Raw genomic sequence first — 22,590 nt, forward strand, 5'->3', positions numbered from 1 at the left:
AACTGCTCAGTAACAATGATACCATCAAAGTAGATGAAAGCTGCACTAACCAAAGATTTTACAGTTATTTACCGATTGAACCAACTGGTGTTACCAGAGCAGTAAATGGGCTGCTGGAAACAGGAGAGTCAAAAGCTTATACACAACCAACAGGTACCAGAGTAAACACAAGTGAAGCGAGGGAAACCTAAACTCTCAGGACTGCATAAATAAAAAGTTTCAACAACAACCGGTGGTTCAGTCATCTATACCACCTCTTAGCAGGCCTGCCCAGCCAGAGACAAAGCCAGCCTCTCCATTTACTGATCCAGAACAAGGTATTACTTACTAACATGATTCTAGAACAGGTTGTCAATCTGTTTTTACGACAGGCCTGCTACTCACAAACAGGGCCTACAATTTATCAAAGTGGCTACTAACACAGTAGTAGGCACTAAATCAGTTTTTTACTTGAGTACAACTCATGTGGACATAATGGTATCTTAAACAGGACAAACTTCTTGTCAACCTTGTCTATCACATCTTGGGTCAGGCCATATCTCCAGAGTACAATTTATGCCAGTGGAGGCGACCCAAGGAAGGGAGAGATTACTTGTCGTCTGGATCTCACCAGGAACAGCTGAATTTAGTTTTTAGTAGATCTGCCACTTACACTGATTGGGGTATTAGGGTTCAGAGGGACGGCACAGAAAAGTATCTAACAGTGCTACTCCTGAGAGCCAACCCGATAGTTCCACATCCCTCATCTATCTTGAAAGAGGCCAAACAACCCTCAAATATCAACTTCACACCAAGCTGCACATTATTTGTCTCGCAAGGCAAGGTTAAACTAAGGAACAGTCAAATGGAATCATCAGCCATCACCTAGCAGCTTGAACTTTGAAGTCGATGCACTTTAAATTCCTATCATACGTCGCAACAAACCCCCTGACAACTACACCAGGTCTAAACAACTTTCAGTAATCTCAAGAAATGATACACGCTTTGGCAAACTCGTTGAAAATCATTAGGCATTTACATTTTTAAAAAGTCATGACATATTATGCTTTCAAGAAACTTGGTGTGTGTCACCAACTGCATGGGAAGGATTACAAGGGTTTTGCCTACCCACTGTAAAAACTAAAATATTTGGACACCCATCAGGGGGAATGTGTTTCTATATTACAACCAGATACTAGGACATAAAACGCCCAGCAGATAAGTCCACTAGCAATTATTTTAGAAAATCTTAAAACAGCCATCCCAACACTATTTTAATAACTGTAAAAGTGTATCTAAATAAAAATTGCATAGACTCAAGAAGTATTCCAACTCAGCAAAGTCTTGGAGGAACTTTCATTACAGTATCCTGGTCACAAAATCATTGTCAGCTTCAGCTTCGACTTCAACCTGCACAACTCAGACAAAACCGCGTCTTGTGATTGCGAAGGCGCAGAAGTTCCAGCCCCTTCAGGCTCAAGCATCTGGTATTAATCTTCTAAAAAAAACTCTTCAGTACAATTAATCTGCAGTCATTATCATCACATCACATGATGGTCAAAACCACAACACACATTTATACATTGGAAGGAAGGTTTATTATCATAGATTACATTTTCGTAACCAACAAGCTATATTTGTTTTCTTCAAAATTCCAAATTAAGCCATGTAAGGAAAATTATCATCATGCAATAATTTCTACTTACAACTTAACCCCATGCAAAATAAAAATACCTCTGGTAATAGGAGACATCAACCCAGCCACAGGATTTAGAAGACTGCCATGGAGCATTATAGGTCCCAATATTATAGAGTCCTGGGAAACTCTTAGTGATGTTAAAGATTTATTAGTGGCATTAGAAGACCACACATAGTGTCTAGACACCTATCCCTTGCTTATAAAAGATCTGCATAATTACTGGAGTCTTGCATGTCACTGCTTGGTATACCCTTGTAAAGACCATGTAAATCATTGGTATGCAATCATACTGCTATCCATTTTAAGAGGAAAACGATTCACACTGGACCCTACGAACCGGACATTCTCAAGCTTAAAAAGCACTTGCAAAAATGAATCTAGGAAATGAAAAGAGAATATTACAAACACAAGTGGCGATTAATCTATAAACTAATTCGTATAAAATATTAAAGCATATTTTGGGGACCAATCAATGCCCTGGACACACCAAAGTCACATCACTAGGGTAACAGTGTAGGCCTCCATAGTTGGTGAAAACACATCATCGCCTTATACCGATCGCGTGACAAGACAGAGGATTATCCTTTCAATACAAATGAAAAGAATTCTAATCTTAACATAAAGCAAATAAATAATCACCATAGCAGGGCTTTAGTTAGCCATAACATACTTAAGATTAAATGATTCACCCGGACTCATGAACTGCCTCGTGCATGTTGTGGTCATCGCCATTACGTTAAGTACGCCATTAACCGTTTCGCTAGTATGGCAAACGGACTATAAAACACCACTCCGTGTACACTAGCACGGCGGCCATGATGTTATGGTCTGACATTCTACACTTCGTGGCGTATATTGTGTATTACTGCAATACTAACAAACAGGTATTGTCATTGCACTACTTAAATGAGACCCCATTGATATTAAGGCAAAAATTACTAGAAGATTTCTGCCTTATCAGGGTTGTGGCCTTATACAACAAGTATTAAAAAGATAATACTAAATTCAATTTTGCATTGATAAACATTAAAAGCTATGAACAATAAAAACTTTGGTCGCTGTGTGTAACAACATGGTGAGGCCATGTTTGAATTCCAGGTTTCAAACACCACTACTAATTTTTGCTTAAAATCAATGGGGTCTCATTTAAGTATTGCAATGGCAAAACCTGTTTGGTGGTATCAGATTTGAAGTATGAGCCTTGAATGCTGTAATGCTATCCTATGGGAGAAACATACACCGCATAGGGTCACTTGGAATCAACTTACAAGGTAGTTCTTCTTGACTTGAGGTAAGTAGGGGTCAACATCCTTAGACCCACCAGCAGTTTTGGGTTACCTGCCCAGCAGTGTGCGAGTGCAGAGGTGCTGGTCGCAAGGGTAGCCTCGAACGCTACCGCTGAATTCTATGGAGAAACCTGTGAGCAGATAAAGGTTACTAGTAGGGACCTGGGAACAAGTCTGCCAGAACCCAAAGAGCGGCGTAGTTCTTGAGGGTCTGTGGAGCAATGTTGCACTGTCAGTAGGCTTGGACTCACGCTGTGGAGCTCGGATGCCTAGGTGTTTTGTCCTCGAGTCGCTTGCGTTGGAGCCTATCACTTTTTGGGTCGTTTGAGATTGGTAAAAAACAGGCCAGCAGGGCCACAGTGCCACTCTTGGTTCTTGCCTCAGTGAAGCCAACTTCCCTAGTCTGCAGGTCAGTCTTGGCGGTGTTGGTGTCCAGGCTGGACACTAAACAAGCCTTGGTTGCTGCAAGGGATCCGGTATCCCAGGACATGGTGCAGGGCAGCTCCTGGGGGTCCTGGTGTCTCCAAACTTGATGGGGCGGCAGATCTGACCTCCTGGAGTATGGTGACCTACTTCTGGGCAGCTGCTGTGTCAGTGGACTTGGTGAACAGCAGTTCGGTGAACTTCACTTTGGGGTTGGTGGCTGCAGGGAAATGGCTCCTCTACTTCAAGGGAGAGGCTGATGGGTTGGCGAAGTGCTGTCAGCTGTTCAAGGCTTTTGGAGGATGCACAGTTTGAGGACAAGTCGTGCCTTTGCAATTGTAGAGACAAAAGCAGGCAGGCAGGGTTTGGTGCCAAGTCCACAGCTAATCTTCAGTTCTTGCATTCTTTGGCTCTTCTTTGTCCTTCTTCTTCTTGGAGCAGGGGAATCTGAATTCCTGGTGTCAGGGAGCCACCTACATACTGGAGTTAGAAGCATTAAGGGTAGTGAAGGGTAGTAGCCAGTAGGCTACTTATCCTTGGGGACACTACACCCTCTAAATGACCACTTCCTGTGGGGAGTGGGCATAACCCTGCCCAAGAGTTTTGAATTCCATCAAAAATAAAATGGTGGAGCTCTTCTTTCATGGAACACATCAAGGAACCCACCTTAGGGTTGTGACTAGCCTGATGGTGCAACACGCCTACTGCACAGCTAATTTCCCGCGTGTTCTGGTGCCAAATGGGCCTCGGTGCAGGACGTGGCCTCTCCCAGGTCTGGGGGTAGCCACGGCTGCATATCGAAGGAGGCAGAGACTTTGAAATTCCTGCCTTGATATGCTAAATCACTAACCATCCTGCTGGAGGAGGTATGAACACCTTCCTCCAGAGCAGGCATTGTTTCTATCCTCAGATAGCGTGAGCTCTCACCTGCAGGGGGTCAGAAATGTGTCTGTGGTGGCAGGCTGGACAGGACCAGTCAACCAGCAAACTAGAAGACTAGCAGGTTTCAGAGGGCACCTATAAGATACACTCTGGGAGCATGTCATAATAAATCCAATACTGGAATCAGTATGGATTTATTAAGACAAGGTGTTTGATACCAAACATTATAGGTTTCAGTGAAGCCATCATGTAGCCAGGGAACTCGTAATGACCAGTGCCCAGCACATATACTTAAGATGGCTTAATTGTTCACTTGTACCATCTAGTACTTGAACTAGAGCACCCGGCATATCTACGTATGCAGATATGTCTTCACAAGAAATATAATGCACCCTGCCTTAGGGCAACAAGGCCTGCTGTAAGAGTGACTTACATATATAAGATGCAGTAACTTTGGCATGGCACACAGTGAGTGTGCCATGTCATGGGTTTACTCATGGTTTGCACCATGACACGCAGTCTGCAATGGCAGGCTGCACATAATTTGTGTGGGGTCCCTTGGTGTGGCTTAATAGATGCTGCAGCCCTTAGGGACCCTCTTTGGTACCCATGTCCTGGGTACGAGGGGTACAACTTAATAGGGACTTACAGGGTTGCCAAAGTGTGTGCCAATTGTGTGATAGTTAGAACATTCTACTTTGCTTTAAGGAAAGTGCACTGGCACTGGGGCTGTGGTTAGCAGGGACCCAGGGACCCAGTGCACATCAGTTGAAAAACATCAGTACCAGTGTCAAAAAGTAGTGGTGACCATGACAAACAGGGGCACTTTCCTACAAAGAGGGTTAGGGTAATGGTAAGTCATTAAACTTAGGTAGGAGTAAGGGATATTTCAGATAGGATTTGGGTCTGGTATGTGATGGATTGCAATAAGGATTAGGGTCAGAGGTAAAGTCAAGTTCTGGGTTAGGATTAACAACTATGTTTAGAGATAGTGAGGGTGACACTGTCCCATGGAAGCACACAATGAGTATGATCATAGCGCAGAGGGTTTCCTTAAAATAACTACAACTTGCCAACGTAAAAAAAGGGCCATCTGCAGAGAAAACTAAATACAATTACAATCCAAGACAGTTTACTGAACTCTGTTGCAGTTTATGTTGTCCTCTAAGAGCACTTAAGAAATCATTGCAAGTGGACAATCATGCATTCAACCAATTTTGGGGTGGGCACAACAAATAACAATGGGTTACCTGGTTTTGACGGTCTCTTACTGTCAAGCTGTTTAAGAGGTTCACCATGCTTTATTTCACTGGTGTCCCTCAAATTTGATAGCAGGCTGCCCGAAGATCCATGGCTATGAAAGGAGGATACTTCTTCACTCTCCTCAGAAAGATCCTTTTGAGGTGATGATGGTGTCTATAGATTCAAGGAACTCATATGAATAAAAAAGGTGCATTCATGCTAAAGAGAAATATGCATATAAACTTTAATATGACTACATAATATGTTCTCAAAATACAAGTTCATGAAACATTGTTGACAGACCAGCTAAAATCTTTAAGTGTGCAGATTCACAGATCATAGCAAGACATGACTTTCCTTTCCTGCAGAGGTGGGCAAGGCTGTGTGCCCGAATGCTCACTTGCTCATAGCCATCGAGCAGGATCAATTTTACAAGACCATCGACACTCTAACCCAATGTTAAAGTAACACACAATGCTTACAATGGTAGACCTTTTTTGTTGCCATCACTTGGACAGCTCACCTGTAACTCAAAAATTATCAGTTGTGAAATAACAGAAGGCACCTTTATTCAGAAGCAGAAAAAATAATGTAATGCATGAGAGAGTATAATCTCTGTATACACCTTGCAATTACTTTCCTATTACAAGTTCTTGTGACACTAGTCAACTGTAATAATGTATTACAGGAAATTAGCAATACCTCACACTTCTGGGATTGGGAGTGTGGAAGCGAGTTTGGCACTGTGAGAGGCCTCTCACCTGCTGCTTGTGTTGATAGGTCCTCTGAACATGAAATAAAGATAAAAAAGTGCAACCAGAACTGCCTAAGGCATGTCATACACTGCTCACATTCCTTGCCCCACATTACTGAGCTGCCGACTAGGAGCAGGATGTAACTGGCCTTATGCACTGATCCTTAAGCATCACTAAAATCTCTTCATTCCGGTGTGGCAGAGGACCTGCAATCACAAGCAGCAGGTGCGAGGCACACCACAGCACAGCTCAAAAAAGAGAGAGTTCACCCAAGGAGCCATAAAGGACTGGGTAGTATAGACAATAAACAAAAAAGGTTTCCTTTCTGTGCTATTCAGTTGTTAACTTCAGTGATACCTAGACATTCTAAGTTACATCATAATACAACTCCAGACAAAAATACGTAATAAGGTTCGTTTGTTTTTTTAATTAAAATACTCGTATTCTTTTCATATTCATAAAAGTGAAGTTAATCACATTAAAATTAATAAGCACAGTCCTCAATAAGAATGATTCAAAACATTTTGATACAATCTTTTCTCCAAGTCGTTTGATGAGCCGTGACTACTGTCTAGTATAAAATATTATCATACATAACAAATACACATTCATTTTATGTAAACAGGTTAAAAATAATAACACAATACAATAATAGTCCTCTTGTCGACGCGTTTCGGTGTCTTTTGTGCTTTTTATACACCTTCATCAGGACAAACAGTTAAAAACATAGCATCCTCCATCTAAAAATAAATATATGCAGTTAGAGTGGTATAACTGCATATATTTATTTTTAGATGGAGGATGCTATGTTTTTAAATGTTTGTCCTGAAGAAGGTGTATAAAAAGCACAAAAGACACCGAAACGCGTCGACAAGAGGACTATTATTGTATTGTGTTATTATTTTTAACCTGTTTACATAAAATGAATGTGTATTTGTTATGTATGATAATATTTTATACTAGACAGTAGTCACGGCTCATCAAATGACTTGGAGAAAAGATTGTATCAAAATGTTTTGAATCATTCTTATTGAGGACTGTGCTTATTAATTTTAATGTGATTAACACCACAGCACAGCTCACACCTCCACACCCTCTAAAACTTCACAAGGGATAAGAGAGCTGCGGATTTGCCCAGAAACTTAGTGTGCTCTCATAATTGTAGGATCTGCCATAAAATCTGACAGAATATAGTTTTGAACCAATTTTTTAAATAATGGACTCACCCTGCCTGAGCCTTTGGCCTCTTCCAGAATTCCAATGAACTTTAAGTTGGAAAGGTGTGAATGATTCTCAATCTAATTTGTTTTCCCTTCAAGTCATTAATTTCTTTTACGAAATGTGTTCAACTTTTCTGTTGCTGTCCTTGCTGTTCTTCAAGACCTGAAACTCGATGCTCAACCTCATCAAGCCTGTCAGTAATAAGGGAAAGTTCATTGTCGATACCTGATTTTGCAGATTTAAATATTTCAGTTCTTGCAAGATCTTAAATTCTCTAATCTCTTGTAGGATTGTCTCCAATAGTTGTGTGAAAGACTGGGGAGCAGCAGAGGAGTCTTTAAGAGATTCCATTGAAACTACACACATTTGGAGTGTGATGAAATCTTGCAATGCCTCATTAGGCATTTGGCTAGTCGAGGCCTCCTGATTAGGCCGATTTCCTGCATTCTGTAAGAGAGGCAAGTTACCTGCTGAGTTAAAGCCTGCGGGTGAGATCATAATGCTGATGGAAGGGGCATATGCCCCTCCTAGATCCTTATCTACATCCTGAAACTGAAACTTCTGAAACTATTAAATCTGCAAAGTCATATATGAGGTATCGCAAATTAAATTTACATCATTACTGAGAGGCTTGAGGAGGTTGAGCAGAGCGTTTCGGATTTCAAAGAACAGCAAGGACAGCAACAGAAAAGTTCAACACATTCCAAAAAAGAAATGAATGACTTAAAGGAAAAACAAGATGAGACTGAGAATCATTCACGTTATTCCAATTTAAGGTTTATTGGAATTACGGAAAATCCAGAAGTCTCAGGCAGGGTGATTCCATTAACTGAAAAACTGATTTAAAAGTATATTCTGTCTGACCTTATGGCCTGACCTTATAGTATATTCTGTCTGACCTTATGGCAGATATTATAATTATGAGACCACACTGAATACCTGGGCAAATCTGAAACACCCAATAGAAATATCCATGAACAGTTTTTGTGAACTTTTCAGATTACTGGATATAAGAATGGATTTTGTTGAAAGCAAGGTAGCAGAAATCATTTGGTTCTTCAGAAGAATTTTTCTTTCAGGCCTTGGAAGAGGCAGCGCCTAAGAGACGTAGAGACTTTCGGAATCTGCTGGCTCCTTTTAAAGCTTCTGGCCCACAGACACTGTGCAGCGGTCTAAGCTGAAAATGTTGTATAAGGACTGCTTCCAGATTTTCACTTCTGTTGAGCAAGCACATGTTGATGGTATACACACTGGTGAAAAAGTATGTTTGTTAGGATAGTGGGGCAGCCCCACCTTTTACCCTGGGAGAAGCCCTGGGTGCAGTCCCATGGCACCTGATGCAGGTGGCAGTGGTCCCTACACCCTGGAAGAAGGCAGGCATCATCCTCCAGGGGCTTCAGGGGCAGGGAGGGTGAAAAGCATTTAGCAATGTTGTTGTAACCCTCACAAACATCCCCTGCAAAATCCTGTTGTGCAGCCTGAGTGTTTTGGTAGAGAAGAGAATGAGTTCACTAAGGTTAGTACTGTGGAATCCTGGGGAGGGATGGGGCAATAACCACCAAACAGTCTAAAGGATGGTTGTCCTGCAATACATGGTAGGATCCACCCATCCATAACTGATCTCATACACCATCTACAGCCCAAGTGAATGATTCGTGTAGGAGCAGCATGAGAGTGATCTTTATGGCCAAGAAGTTCTTCTGGTCCAGATCAACAGAGTATGAAGAGAGGAATTTAGCAAGCAGTGTCAATATTAGTCTTATTTTTGGTACGAAAAAACAGGGCCACATTCCTGGATAATGACATAAATGAAATTGGCTTCTCATCAAACAACTAATCATACTAAACACACTCACTACCATCTGGAAATCTATACCTCAGCAGTTTCTATGCGTCCATATGGTTTATGAACGCTGCAGTGTTCAGAAAGTTGATTATAATTTGTGGATCGTTGAAGACCTCATTACCACTGATTGAGTTAGCAAATCTATGGTGTCGATTGCCACTCAGGGCTCAGACACAGAAGCCCAGGGTCACTCATTATGTAAACTTTTCAGAGCCTAAGGTGCATTGAACATATGTGAAATGTTGATTAAGAGCTGCCGCGGCCGGTAGTGGGACTACCGGCCGGGCGGTGACGTGGGGAGGGGCAGGGTGGGGGGTAGTAATGTATGGATTACGGACTTTAAAAGGTAAGTAAACATCAAAATAAATAAAACGAATTTCGTTGCACACACTGCATCACCAAATGCTGTAGATTCACATGCTTTGCATACTCCTGCCATCTAGTTTTGGGTCCGGATGTTTGCAAGTTGTTTTTCTTCGAAGAAGTCTTTCCAGTCATGAGGTATGGTGACTCCTCCTTTCGGTGATAGTGCGCATGGGCATCGACTCCAGTGTTAGATTGTTTTCTTGTAAGAGGGTGAGAATGGAGTAAGTGAGTGTAGTAAAGAGATGCCCATGCGTATGCAATGTAAATAATAAGAACTGCAATAACTACAGGTGTCCGGGAGGTGGGAGGGCGCATGTGAATCTACAGCCCTACATGCCAAGGACAGATGCTTACTGGGTAAGTAAAATAATCCGTTAAGAGGCATGTGTGCTGTAGATACACATGCTTCGCATATATTATTTAGCAGTATTCTCCCAAGCGGTGGCTAACCAGTGGATGTTTCAGTTGTCTGAAAAAGTGTCTTTAGCACTGCTTGCCCTACATTGGATACTGGCCACACAATAGTGTTTAATAAATGTGTGTGGTGTAGACCATGTTCCTGCTTTACAGATGTCAGCTATAGGAATCTTCACCTAAAAAGGCCATAGATGCCCCTATTTTGCGAGTGGAATGCACTCTGGGGGTATAGATAAAGTTCTTTAAGCTTTTGCATAACAAATTTGAATGCATTGAACAATCCATCTTGAAATTCAAGAATTAGAGATAGAATTGCCCTTGTATGGTGGCGTAAATGCGACAAACAGTTGCTTTGTTTTATGAAAATGTTTTGTCCTTTCGATATACTATAATAACGCTCTTCTGACATCAAGTGTGTGAAAAGCTTGTTCTGCTACAGAATCAGGTGTTGAGGGAAGAACACAGGTAACTCAACTGATTGTTTAAGATGAAAAGCAGAAACTACTTTAGGTATGAATTTTGGGTTGGTGCAAAGAACTACTCTATCTTTATGAAGCTGAAAGAAGGGTTATTCTAAGGTTAATGCCTGTAGCTCATCAAGTCTCCTTAATGAAGTGATTGCAATGAGTAAGGCAACCTTCCATGAAAGGAACTGTAAAGGACAATTTTGTAATGGTTCAAAGGGTAGACCAATGAGTCCTGTAAGTAAATGTTGAGATTCCATACCAGTGCCGGAGGTATTCTGGGTGGTATTAACCTTTTTAAGCCTTCCTTAAAGGCTTTAATCACGAGAAAATTGAACAAAGATGAATGCTGTCTGTTTTGCAAATATGCAGCTACTGCTGCAAGGTGTAATCGAATAGATGTGTAAGCTCGATTAGTTTGCTGTAGGTGCAGAAGATAGCAAACAAAGTTTTGGACAGAAGCATCTAGAGGTTACATTTTGTTGTTATTACAAAAGATAATAAATTGTTTCCATTTTGCTGCATAAAGCTCTGGTAGTGGGCTTTCTTGCTTCTTTCCGAATAGTCATACAGGTTGGTGGCAAATTTAAGTACCCAAACTCTATGACTTCAGGAGCCAAATCGCTAAGTTGAGATCCTTGGGGTTTAGGTGTCTGATTTCTCCACGGTTCTGAGTGAGATGGCTGGAATTGAGGTACAGTTTTGATGCAGTACTACATAGAGTTCCAAAAGTGTGGTGTACCATGGTTTAAGGACCCATGTGGGAGCTACCAAAATAAGTGTGAGCGATGTTTGCCTGAGCTTTCAAACCAGAAACGGAAGGAGTGGGAGAGGCGTAAAAGCGTAGGCAAATATCTTTGACCAATTGATCCATAGGGCATTGCCTTTGGAGCGAGGGTGTGGGAACCTGAAGGCGAAGTGTGGGCATTTTGCGTTGTCCATTATGGCGAATAGATCTATTTGTAGGAATTCTCACTGTTGAAATTGTGGAAGGAGGAATTAGGGATGACGTTCCCACTCGTGTATTTGCTGCCTCCTTCTGCTGAGGTCAGCAATTTGATTTTTTTTTTTTTTTAAATATATTTTTTTATTTTAACAGTAAGACAAGAGTAGGCATTACAGATATCAGGTGTCAAACAGTAAAATGCAGATCAGGGACAGGCGGGGGAAATATACATACAAATAACCATCGTAAGAAACACATGGCCTATCGCGATTACGCATATAAGAGAAAGAGAAATAAACAGTCTATTTGGCGATCAAAAACAATCCCACCCGCGCGACCCCGTCCTCAATGATACAGGATAATTAGAGCCAGTGTAGACACCCGGACAATAAAGGATCCGTGGAAAAGAAACAGCCCACCTCCCGTAAAAGGAAAAAGGAAAGACAAAAGGGGCCATAGAACAAAACAAAGGCAAAATAAAAAAAAACCTCCCCTAACCCCCCACCCTGCACCCCTGCAATGGCTACGGCCTAACCCCACTAGCAGCGTGCCTGTCGCCCAAGAACTACCCTAAAAGCAGGGAAAAAGAGAGAAAGTGGAGGAGGAAAAAGCAAACACACTACCGGTCTCCCACCCCCCCCCGCCAGCAGCGATCACCCACGAGACGTAGTAAAATCAATATCCAGCAAAATATACAGACCAGTCGGGGGAGTATAGTCAATAACCACCCGACTCCCGTCACATTATAGGCACCACCCCAGCATTGTATAAAGTTATCGTATCAAATTCAAGCGATCAAGCTCAGCCCTGGCCATTACGGTCTTTCCTAAGAGTCTTTTTCACTCGAGCCGCCATCTTGATGGAAAAGGCAGAGCGTTCATAAAAGTTCATGTCAGTGAAGAAGGATCGAAAACAGGATAAAAGTTCACGAAGTCCACCAATCGAACGAGGAAAGGTGTCCAGGACCAACGAATATCTCCAACAGTCACTGAGGAACTTGTTACCACACAGAAAACCGTCCATAGATGTATTAGGCGGCAGCAGATTCGCGCAGGAGACGCTGGCGATAAGCACGGGCTGGCTTGTTGTTAATTGGGGACCGCCAAGGCTCATTAAATCCGGGATCTGCACGGGGACCTCGATCTCAGATGTGTAGTGCAACGCTGGTACCACGGCTAGCTGGAAAGTTAATGGAGAGTCGTCCTCCGGTCCCAGGATACCGTCTACTTTTACAGTCAGTGTCCGGAACACAGCGATGGTGTGCGAATGGAGCGCCCCAATGGCGGCCATGACGGCCTGCAGCGATAGCGTGTCTTCAGTCCGCTCCATCCCCTCTCAATAGGCGATAGAGCAGGACTTGAACCCCGGAGGCCGGCTACTCCGGGGTAACAGGCCACGCAAATCCGATGTAAAACAGTGGGCGCTCCTCGTCTGGCAGAACACACCGTCGCCGCTAGCGAGGGCCCCAGCCCGTCGACCCAGAGAGGGTAGCACGGCCTCCGGGCACCAGACCCCCACCACGGCAGCCGGTGTGGCACGCTGGTGTGTCCTCGGTGTAGACTGTTCACAGGATCGTCACCAAAAATCAACAATTCACGGCACACTTCGGGAGACCGGGCTCAGTCCAGGTCTCACGGCCGATGTTGATCAATTCCGATCCGGATAGGCTAGAAATCGAGGCCCCGGCTTCCACACGTTGTTAGGCCGAGAATAGAAACACGGCGCATCTTCGTCTGCGGTTGAGGTAGAAAACTCGGGATTGCACCTTTAGAAGCAGAAAAGCTTCATGAACACGGAAATCCGGTGTGAGTCCAGGATGAAAGGCAGGATATTCGAGCTGCTGGCGGAGGTCGGCGGAGCCGGGAGCTTACGCGGCCATCTTGGTTGCTAGCGTAGCTCCACCCCCAGCAATTTGATTTTTGACTCGTGGAAGGTGTTCTGCCAGAAGAGGAATTCTGTGATGAATTGCCCAGCTCCAGATGGTCTGAGAGAGGCATGACAGCTAGAGAGAAGGTGTTCCCACTTGTTTTTATACATGGCTGTCATGTTGCCATGCGGATTAGGACAACTTTGCCTATGAGATGAGATTGAAAAGCTTTCAGCACTAGAAATACCGCCAGAAGCTCTAGATAGTTGATGTAGAGACGTTTGTGCTTGTTGTCCCAGAGATCCTGAATTGTGTAATTGTGGAGATGGGCACTCCAACCTGTGAGAGATACGTCTGCTGTTAGCACGATCTGTGGAACATGGTCCATGAAGGGCCGTCCTTTTGATACATTTTGTGGGTTCGACCACTTTAGAGAGCGATGGGTGCTGCTGTCTACCAACACTAGATCTGTTAATTGACCTTGTGACGGATTCCACTGACGTGCTAAGCATTCCTGTACAGGAATCATGTGTAGTCTTGCGTGAGGCACTATTGCAAGGCATGACGCCGTAAGTCCCAATAGTTGCCTAAAAGTTTTGGCTGTTAAGGTTTAATCGGCTTGAAACTGTAAAAACAGTTTAAATATTGTGAATTCTGACTGAACTGGGAGAGGCTAGAGCCCTGTGAGTGTTGAGTCGCTCCCAGGCAAGACTGGATTTGTAAAGGCTGTAGATGAGACTTTTGCCCGTTGACTGTGAAGCCTAATTGGTGAAGTACGTTCAGTGTGGTCTGAGAGTGTTTTAGACACTTCTGGTGTGTGCTGACTTTGATGGGTACGGGAAGACGTAAATTTGTTGTCTTCTGAGATGAGCTGCTACTACTGCTAGGCATTTGGTAAACAGTCTGGGAGCAGTAGTTACTCCGAATATGAGTACTTTAAACTGATAGTTTTTGCCTGCTATCGGAAATCTGAGATATTTGAGATGAGCTGGAATGAGAAAGTATACGTCTTTTAAGTCTAGTGTGGACATAAAATCGCACTGTTGTAGAAGTGGAAGCACCTGTTAGAGCGTTACCATATGTAAGTGTTCTGACAGTATATACAGGTTTAACACTCTGAAATCCAAAATTGGTCTTAAGGAGCAGTCCTTTTTGGGGGTTAGAAAGTAGAGAGAGTATAACCCCAAACCTTGGTACTGTAATGGAACTGGTTCTATGGCTCCCTTTTCTAAGAGAGATTGCACTTCTTGTTTGAGTAACTGTAAGTGGTCTGATGACAGTTTGTGAGTGTGAGGTGGAATATTTGGAGGATTGGTGGCAAGTTCCAGGCAATAACCATGTCAGATAAGATTGATCACCCATTTGTAGGATGTAATGGATTGTCAAATGGGAAGAAAATGTTGAAGTCTTCCCCCCTTACAGGTGTTAAATAATCGGGGGGAATGTTGGCAAGTGACTGTTTGTTGGGACATGGGGAGTTATGTGCTGTGGCACCTCTACCTCTAACTTTGGAATTGTTTCCTCTATAAAATTATCTAGAGGGAAAGGACAAAGTGTTGCCTTTATACGCGGAAGCATTTGGGTCTGAAGATGCGGTTTTGGACCCTCCTCTGTAAAAGGAGCGGCGAAAGGAGCCTCTATTTGATGGAGACTGGGGCGCTCCCATGGACTTTACAACGTCTGTGTCTTTCTTCCTTTTTTCTAAAGTCTGATCGACTTCGGAACAGGTGTTGCTTGTCAAAAGTGGTGTTTAAAATGGACTGCTGAACCTCAGGTTTAAACCCCAATATCCTAAGCCACGCATGCCTTTTGAGGAGAATGCAGGTATTTATCTCCCTAGCCGCGGTGTCAAAGGCATCTAGAGCACATCTGATAGACGAGTTAGAAATGAGTTTGCCCACCTGAACTAACTCTTGTGGCTTGCTTTTGTGTTTGTCTGGGCGATATTGGAGCAGTTGCTCCATTTCATCCCAGTGTACCCTATCGTACCTAGCTAGTAGGCCCTGTGTTTGCGCTGCACTCATGGTTAGCGGCTTGAGCAGCCACTCGTTTCCCCGAAGCATCTATAAGCGTAGATTCCTTGTCTGGGGGAGGTGCATCACCAGATGTTTGTGAATTAGCCCTTATGCGAGCATTGGACACCACTAGAGAATCGAGAGGCAATTGTCCTTTGATGAACACAGGATCAGATGGACAAGGTTTATATTTTTTATCGACTCTGGGAGTTAAAATATGTGCTCGCACAGGGTCTTTGAAAATATCATCTGCAAGCCTCATCATGCCCTTTAGCATAGGGAGTGTTTGACTTGACCTGTGTGTGGACCCAAATGTTGCAAATAAAAAGTCTTCCTCTAAGGACTCTTTATGTATGGCCACCCCATGGTACTCTGCTGCTCTAGCAATAACTTCTTGATAAACCACATTATCATCTGGTGGTGATGGCTTTGCGGGGTAAAGGTCTGTGTCAGTATCTAATGGAGGGTCAATGGTGTAATCATTCCACGGATCTACAGGCAAATAAGTGTCTTATTCATCAATATCATCCCTTCAGCCTGTGCATGTGGAGATCCCGTAGGTGTTATGTGTAAGGGATCTTGAATTGGTAAATGTGGAAACATGGTGGAAGTGGAGGGGACTGTGGGCAGGATAAGCAGGGCTGGTGGCCATGTCCTTTTTCTTCTTCAGAGGATTTTATCTATAGGGTCCTCTGAAGGAAGTTTGCGTTTGACTGGTGTTTTGGCAGAAATAAGTCCTGTATCAGGATGTATATAAATCTCCTTCTGTTAAGGATCCAATTTAGCCTTGAGAACTTCAAAATTTGGTTTGAGAGGCTGTCCTTTGATTTTGGCGCCAAAATAGATTTGCTTTTGGGAGCAGAAGGTTTCAGCTCCGAAGCATGTTTTTGTTTCAGAGCGGAGTGTTTCGCTCCGAACCAGATTTGTCCTTGGAACCGGATTGTTTAGGCACCAAACCAGATCTGTCCTTCGAACTGGAAGGTTTCGGATCCGAAGATGATTTCGGCAGACTGGGTCCCGAGTCGGAGTCTTGACGATTTGTTTCAGTGCTGAGCCAGAAGGCAGGGCGTCAGAAACATTGTATCGCTGCCGACCTTTGCCAGAAGGCAGTGGTGGTAAGAGGCAGCCTTATGTTTTTCTAAAAAGGTTTTGGGGGGCAAGGGGTCTTCGGTACTCCCGGCATCCTGTCCTGGAGGAATGTCTTCGGATTCCAAGAGGATCTCTAGTTCAGAATCCGACTCTGGGACGGAGATGGCCTCTCCTTCTTCTACCCCCCTAGGCTTTCTCCCTCTTCATGCTCGGAATCTTCACCGAAGATGTCCGGAGTGTGTTGAATGCTTTGGTGTTGCATTTCACGTCATCGAGCCCGCCGATCACGTAGAGTTTTCATTGACCAAAACGACTTACAGGCAACGTAGTATTCCTCCTTGTGCTCCGGTGATAGGTACAAGTTACAAACTTGATGTAGGTCGATGCGAGGGTACTTGGCGCGACACAGGGGACAGAATTGGAATGGAGTTCGTTCCATCGGCGGAAGGGTGGACCGACGTGGCTAGGCCCAAGGAAGGCCAACAATACTTCCGACCGAAGATAGAGAGTTTCACGATCGATTTGATAACTGGAGAACAGGGAAACGCGTTTGAGAACAATACCGTCGAGGGTCAAGTGGATTGCGCACAGAGGGGAACCTGAAGAACGGTTTCAAACCGAGCATAGCAATACATGTCCGAATCCGATGGGGGAAAAGACAATCTAACAATGGAGTTGATGCCCATGCACAAAATCACCAAAAGGAAGAGTCACCATACCTCATGCCTGGAAAGACTTCTTAGAAGAAAAACTTGCAAATATCCGGACCCAACACCAGATGGCATAAGTATGCAAGACATCAAAAACAAATATCGACAGGTAAGTCTAGATGTTCTATACATCACTTCACATATATCTACCTACAATGTACGCATATATTCAGGATACGTATATGTGGAGTTAGGAATAGTAAATCTATACTTCTCTTTATGCACATGCTTTTCGATATTCTGTCCCTTGATATTCGGTCTTCGATATGGCTTGATCTCGATATTGTTGCTATCGATATTCAGTAGTACAACTTTTACCCTGACAACCGGGTACATACCAGTGGTCTGTGGGTGTAACAGTGGTTGCAAGAAGAGGGTACCAGGTTTGCAAAAATACCTCCAATTTATCTGGTATTTAATATACATCTTCTTTACATGTGATAACTCTCAGCAATTCAGTGCGCCATTAATCCGGATCACGCAAAGAAGCATTCTGCCAATGTTTCATACTACACACCTTAACAACCGGTAATGCATAACTAACAACCGTCGCCTACAACTGGAAAGACCAATGACATCTGTAATGTCATGCTGTAGCACTAGCTGCGCAGCCATTGCCCTTTTAATAAAAAACAATAAGCATGAATTAAGGAAAAATAACTGATGCACATGTGCATAGCTGATAGTTTTATCTATTAGCCTAGCTCTCAGTGAAGATAAGTGATTGTGTAAGCTGCTGCTGTAAGCTGCAGATTCATTAATAAGTGGAAGTTTGGTCAAATAGTCTGTTGGTTGTTAACAGATCAATTTTCCTAGCTATCTGTGGTCATTTAGACAGAATTACAAGTAAATGACAGATTTAAGATACTCGAAAAGAGTAAATAATCGCCCAGCGCATGCTTTCTCGACAGCCCTCCATTTGTAATAATGGAAAGCCCATAGATTAAATGTTTTTTCTCGAATTGCCACGCCAGGAACGTGGAGCCATGAAGGGACTGGAATTGTGTTTCAGCAGTGTTAAGTCTCGTGCGAGTTTGTGAAAACGACCTCGAAAAATGTCAGAAGCGGAGGAATACGTAATCCAGCAGACTTTCAGGAGAAGGCTTTTAAAAAAGGCAAACTTTAGAAGCCTGGATAGTTTTGAAGTCCAACTGAAAATGAGGAATTGATGAATGACAATGTGGAGCTACTCGCTGCAAAATGTTTAGTAAAAGCAAGGATACTATAAAACCTGACACTTACGAGGCTTTGATTGACTAGGATGACAACACCATCAGCACCAGCTGTTCTTAACAAGAGGGGGGGTGTAAGTATGTTTCCTAGCAATTCTAATGACTTTGAAGATTCCCACAGAAAGTTAGATGAACAATACATTGAGGATGAAGAGATCCTTAGTGTGACGGACCCATGTGATCTTCCAAAACAAGATACATTTCAGTCACTTCCACTTCCAATGAGATTGTTACAAGAGTCATAAGCTAAAGATGGGCACTACAATAACAGCACCATCGACGATATTTCGGTAAAGGCAGTCAAAAGCTCACCATCAAGTAAAAGCTTGCAAAGACGACATCAAATAAAGCAACACAATCCAGACTCCCAGTCTAACAACAGACCAGACCGGATGCTAGCAGAAATGTGTTAAGTTGGTGGACCGCGATGGACAAAGCTTTAATAACCATTAGCCAAGCTTCCATAATGCATGCAGATAAATTAGAGATGCAAATAGACATCCTACAGTCATTGGCAGCCTACGTTAGAAACATCGATACCCAATTAGATCATTAAAACGTTCTGATCATTAAAGCCCAGCCGTCCGTTGATTAGTCTTCAGACCCATGTTATTGCTCTCACCTACTAGAGAAGATTTCTACCCTGCTAGAAATAACGTCAGAATTGGTCAAAGAGTGTAAATCTAAAGCCTCCAAATCCAGCTCAAGAGAGAACCCTGGGGAACAGGATAGCCATGGCAAGGAGACACCTTGATCATGTAATGAACGCTCGCCTTGTCCTAGCCCGATGCTGCCAGTTACGAGGAGTTTAGTTGGGTGAAGTTATGAAAGCTAAGCAAAAGGACATAAGATCAATTTAAGTATCATGTAGGTTTTCTCATGTTATGTCAGTGTGTGCTATAAAGGACATGCTAACCATTGTGGTGACATCAAGGCTCCTAGAAAAGTACTGAGTAAGCACTGCATATTGCTCTCTACTGGTGAACACGTTTCTGTGTAATCGGAGGAAAGCAAGAGAACTCTATGAACTTCATTTCAAGAGAGACGCCCCTCTGTAATTATTGGATGTGAAGTTTATGCTCCATTCCGACAGATGCAACTCAAAATTGATACCAACATCCTACTAGTATGCTATTCCCCACTGTGATCTGCAAAAAAAAGTGCATGTGTTTGATGTGCCCGTACAATTTGCAACAAGTTCTAAGTGGCAAAAGATTAATGTGGATAAAAACCCCTGTGCAAATGTCTGCGGCCCTTTCTGTAATGCAAAACTGCCCTGGGGTGCAGTAAGCGAGTGCACGTCTGTGGCGCACCAGGGGCACTTGTGTAATACAGCCCCTGGGGCGTGTGATGCCCACTTTCTGTGCCCCTAGGGCCAGGCCCCTTGCGTGCAGCCCCTTCTGTAATACAGATTGTGGCGGAGCAATTTCCAAGGGGGTGTTCCCTCTGTAACATGTAAGTGTGGCCACATGGTAATGAAGGAAACACTTTGCCTGTGCCATATAATGTATGTGGGCGCAGAGGTAAAAAGACTACTGGAGGCATACTGACTGAGAGCCACAAACAAGGGGTGCATAGTCCTTGATACCTCCACCCCAACAGTGACATCTGCAAGGGGGAAAAGGAGTCCCATAGCACCTGTCTGAAGGGAAATCTCTTCTGCCCTTTCAAAAGCAGGCCAGGTGGTGTCAGCACTGTTAAAGATGGACTGGTTGCTTCAGACAGGCAGACCACTTTTCGCTAGTGTGTTATCACCAGGGTGGGCACAAGGTCCCAGCTGCCCTGGGAGCAGTGCATTATCTATAATCAGGTCCACTGATCCTGTTTGCTGCGCCTGATGCACCTAGTTATAATGGTACGCTGTAGCGCAAACAGGGATAGTGCGCTCTGTGTATAATACGGCCCATGGTGAGTGCCTTTTGCCCAGACTTACAGTCCAGGTTTGGGTGCAAACCGTAGGTTGTGCCAAACAGGGGCCACCACCCCTACTGGAATGAGTGCCTTTGTAGAACTGATCTGTAATGTCAAATCGTTTTTTGCACAATTTAGTGTCGGCACTAGACTTGAACGAGAGGCTGATTTCCCAAGCAGTTTAAAAAGCATACATTTAAACAAATGTTTTTCCAATTAGAAGGTACTTCTGCATTAGCCCGTGAAAGCATTGCTAAGGAGGGAATGCAACTCTTTGGATAACGCAAAGTGACGGGGCTTCCTGCAGACTGCATTATATTCAGGAAGTGTTTAAACAACTGAAAACAAAGCCCAAAACAATGTTGAAGGTATTTTTTTCTTTTCAAAAGTCCTCCAGGCACCTCTCCAGTAAGTGGTTAAAAACATAAAATGGTAGATGCTTGAAAGTTACAATACGGGCCCAGTTTCTATCCAGGTCCACCTCGACTTCCATCTGTGCACCGCCACCTACCCTCACTGGTGGAATTATATGAGCTCTGCCATCTTGTCTGTTATCCTGGTCACAATATGACAGAACTGTTTCTGTGGTAGTTTTTTTTTCTTAAAAGGGAAAGGGGATCCTTGCAAGACATTTACGGCCAAGTGAAGCCAGCGTTTTTCGTTCTCAAGGAAGCAGCAGAGAACTCGAGAATTTAGCATTTAAAATCTAATGGGTCTTGAAAATGAAAAGCCGGACTCTGTGTTTTCAAAAGTCTTGGAGGGAAATACTGAGTTTACGCTAGAATTAAAAATAAAGACAAGCCTGACTCTAAAATATTTACCTTGAAAGTGTTCTCTATAAGGACAAGGAAACCAAGGGTTCTGATTTTTTCAATAAGAAGCTTACGTTGAGAGTCTGTTGAAAAATAAGCTGTATCATCAGATTAAGTTGTTGGCATATTCCATCCAAAAAGTAAACGCACAGCTACAATCATAACAAACGTGCTCACCTCCCAACGAGAAAAAAATTCAGGGACAGAGCTTACCGTTACAATTTATTAATAGTTGGTTGATTCTACAAGTGCAATTTATGAATCTTTTAATGTTGCCATTTCCTGGACGATGTGAAAGACTGAAGGACACAGGAGTCCTTGACAGCATTTCTGGTGCCACTTTAAATAGCATTTGGAGTATAAATTGAGCTAAAATACTATACCGGAGAAGATTTAGTAGCATTCATTTGCTTGCTGTCTGAGGATCTCAGGGTGGCCTTGAGATTGTGCTTGAAGGACCTTAGCTCTCAATATCAAGTACCCTCAGATGGAACAAACATTCTCCAGCTCATTTGACAAGAAAGTTACTCTGTAGGAGTAAATTGCTCTTTACAATAATAGTTTAAATCCTCAGTCTGAAGTTGACATCGGGTTGTAATGCAGGCACTTGAGAGCAGGGGGGCCCTGCTCTTCAAGGAGCCCCCATTTAGGCAAAGGCCTATACATATTTAAGATGTAGGAGCGATGGGGCACTCGCCGCTTTCTTGGGGGGGGGGGGGGGGGGGGGGGGGAGCATCATTTTGCATTATGCGGCTGAATTGACACTGCACAAGAGTGAAGAATGACCTCCCCAGCCTCTCAGAATACACCACTAAAAAACTTTCTATTTAAATTAGACGCAGTGTTTTGGCTTCAGTTCAATGTCTTGGACTGAACAATGTTTGTAGGAGTCACTCTTCCTTAGGATATGCTGATCCAGTGGATGGATAATTCTTGTGCCTGTACTGCAGAGTTTGCAGGTTTAATTATGGTGGTTGGGCTGCATCCCATCAATTCTAACGGAGGAGAGATAGGGGTCCGTAATAAACACACCCCGCTGCACTAGTGAATTACTAAGACATGCTTTCAGAAGTTTGAGGGTCAGACAGAACTCCTCAAGAAACACAGAATTCAGTCAGCTATATTTCCAAATGTATCCTATGCCATGTATGGAGATCGTGTACGGCTGCTGCTCCTGCTGTGTTCTGGATTTGTATAATGGAAGCTTGCAACGCCCCTGAATCTACTGTTCTTGTGTTGCCTATGTAAGTAACATAGAATGTGATGAGGTAAGGGAGTGGCCGAAGAACATTATATAGCACTGTACTCAGACGCAGTAGTTTCAGAGCACTGGTTTAGCAATCAGCAAATGGCATAAGAAAGCGGGCCAATTGATTGCTGTTTGTTAAAAAACACACGATTTGACTGGTCAAGCGGAAGATAATTACA

At 43.4% G+C, this 22,590-nt stretch overlaps 1 protein-coding gene across 2 annotated transcripts in view; it reads right to left on the bottom strand.

Moving 5' to 3' along the window:
* KIZ (kizuna centrosomal protein) overlaps window positions 1-22,590 on the bottom strand; it is an 824,452-nt gene that overhangs the window by 466,085 nt on the left and 335,777 nt on the right. For both annotated transcript variants that reach the window (XM_078649325.1, XM_078649324.1), the window contains exon 10: window positions 5,520-5,685. In XM_078649325.1, the coding sequence (XP_078505451.1) occupies window positions 5,520-5,685 (166 nt within the window). The remainder of the gene's footprint in view (window positions 1-5,519; window positions 5,686-22,590) is intronic.

The sequence above is a fragment of the Lissotriton helveticus genome, chromosome 6 (genome assembly GCF_964261635.1).
Source record: "Lissotriton helveticus chromosome 6, aLisHel1.1, whole genome shotgun sequence".
Classification (NCBI taxonomy): domain Eukaryota; kingdom Metazoa; phylum Chordata; class Amphibia; order Caudata; family Salamandridae; genus Lissotriton; species Lissotriton helveticus.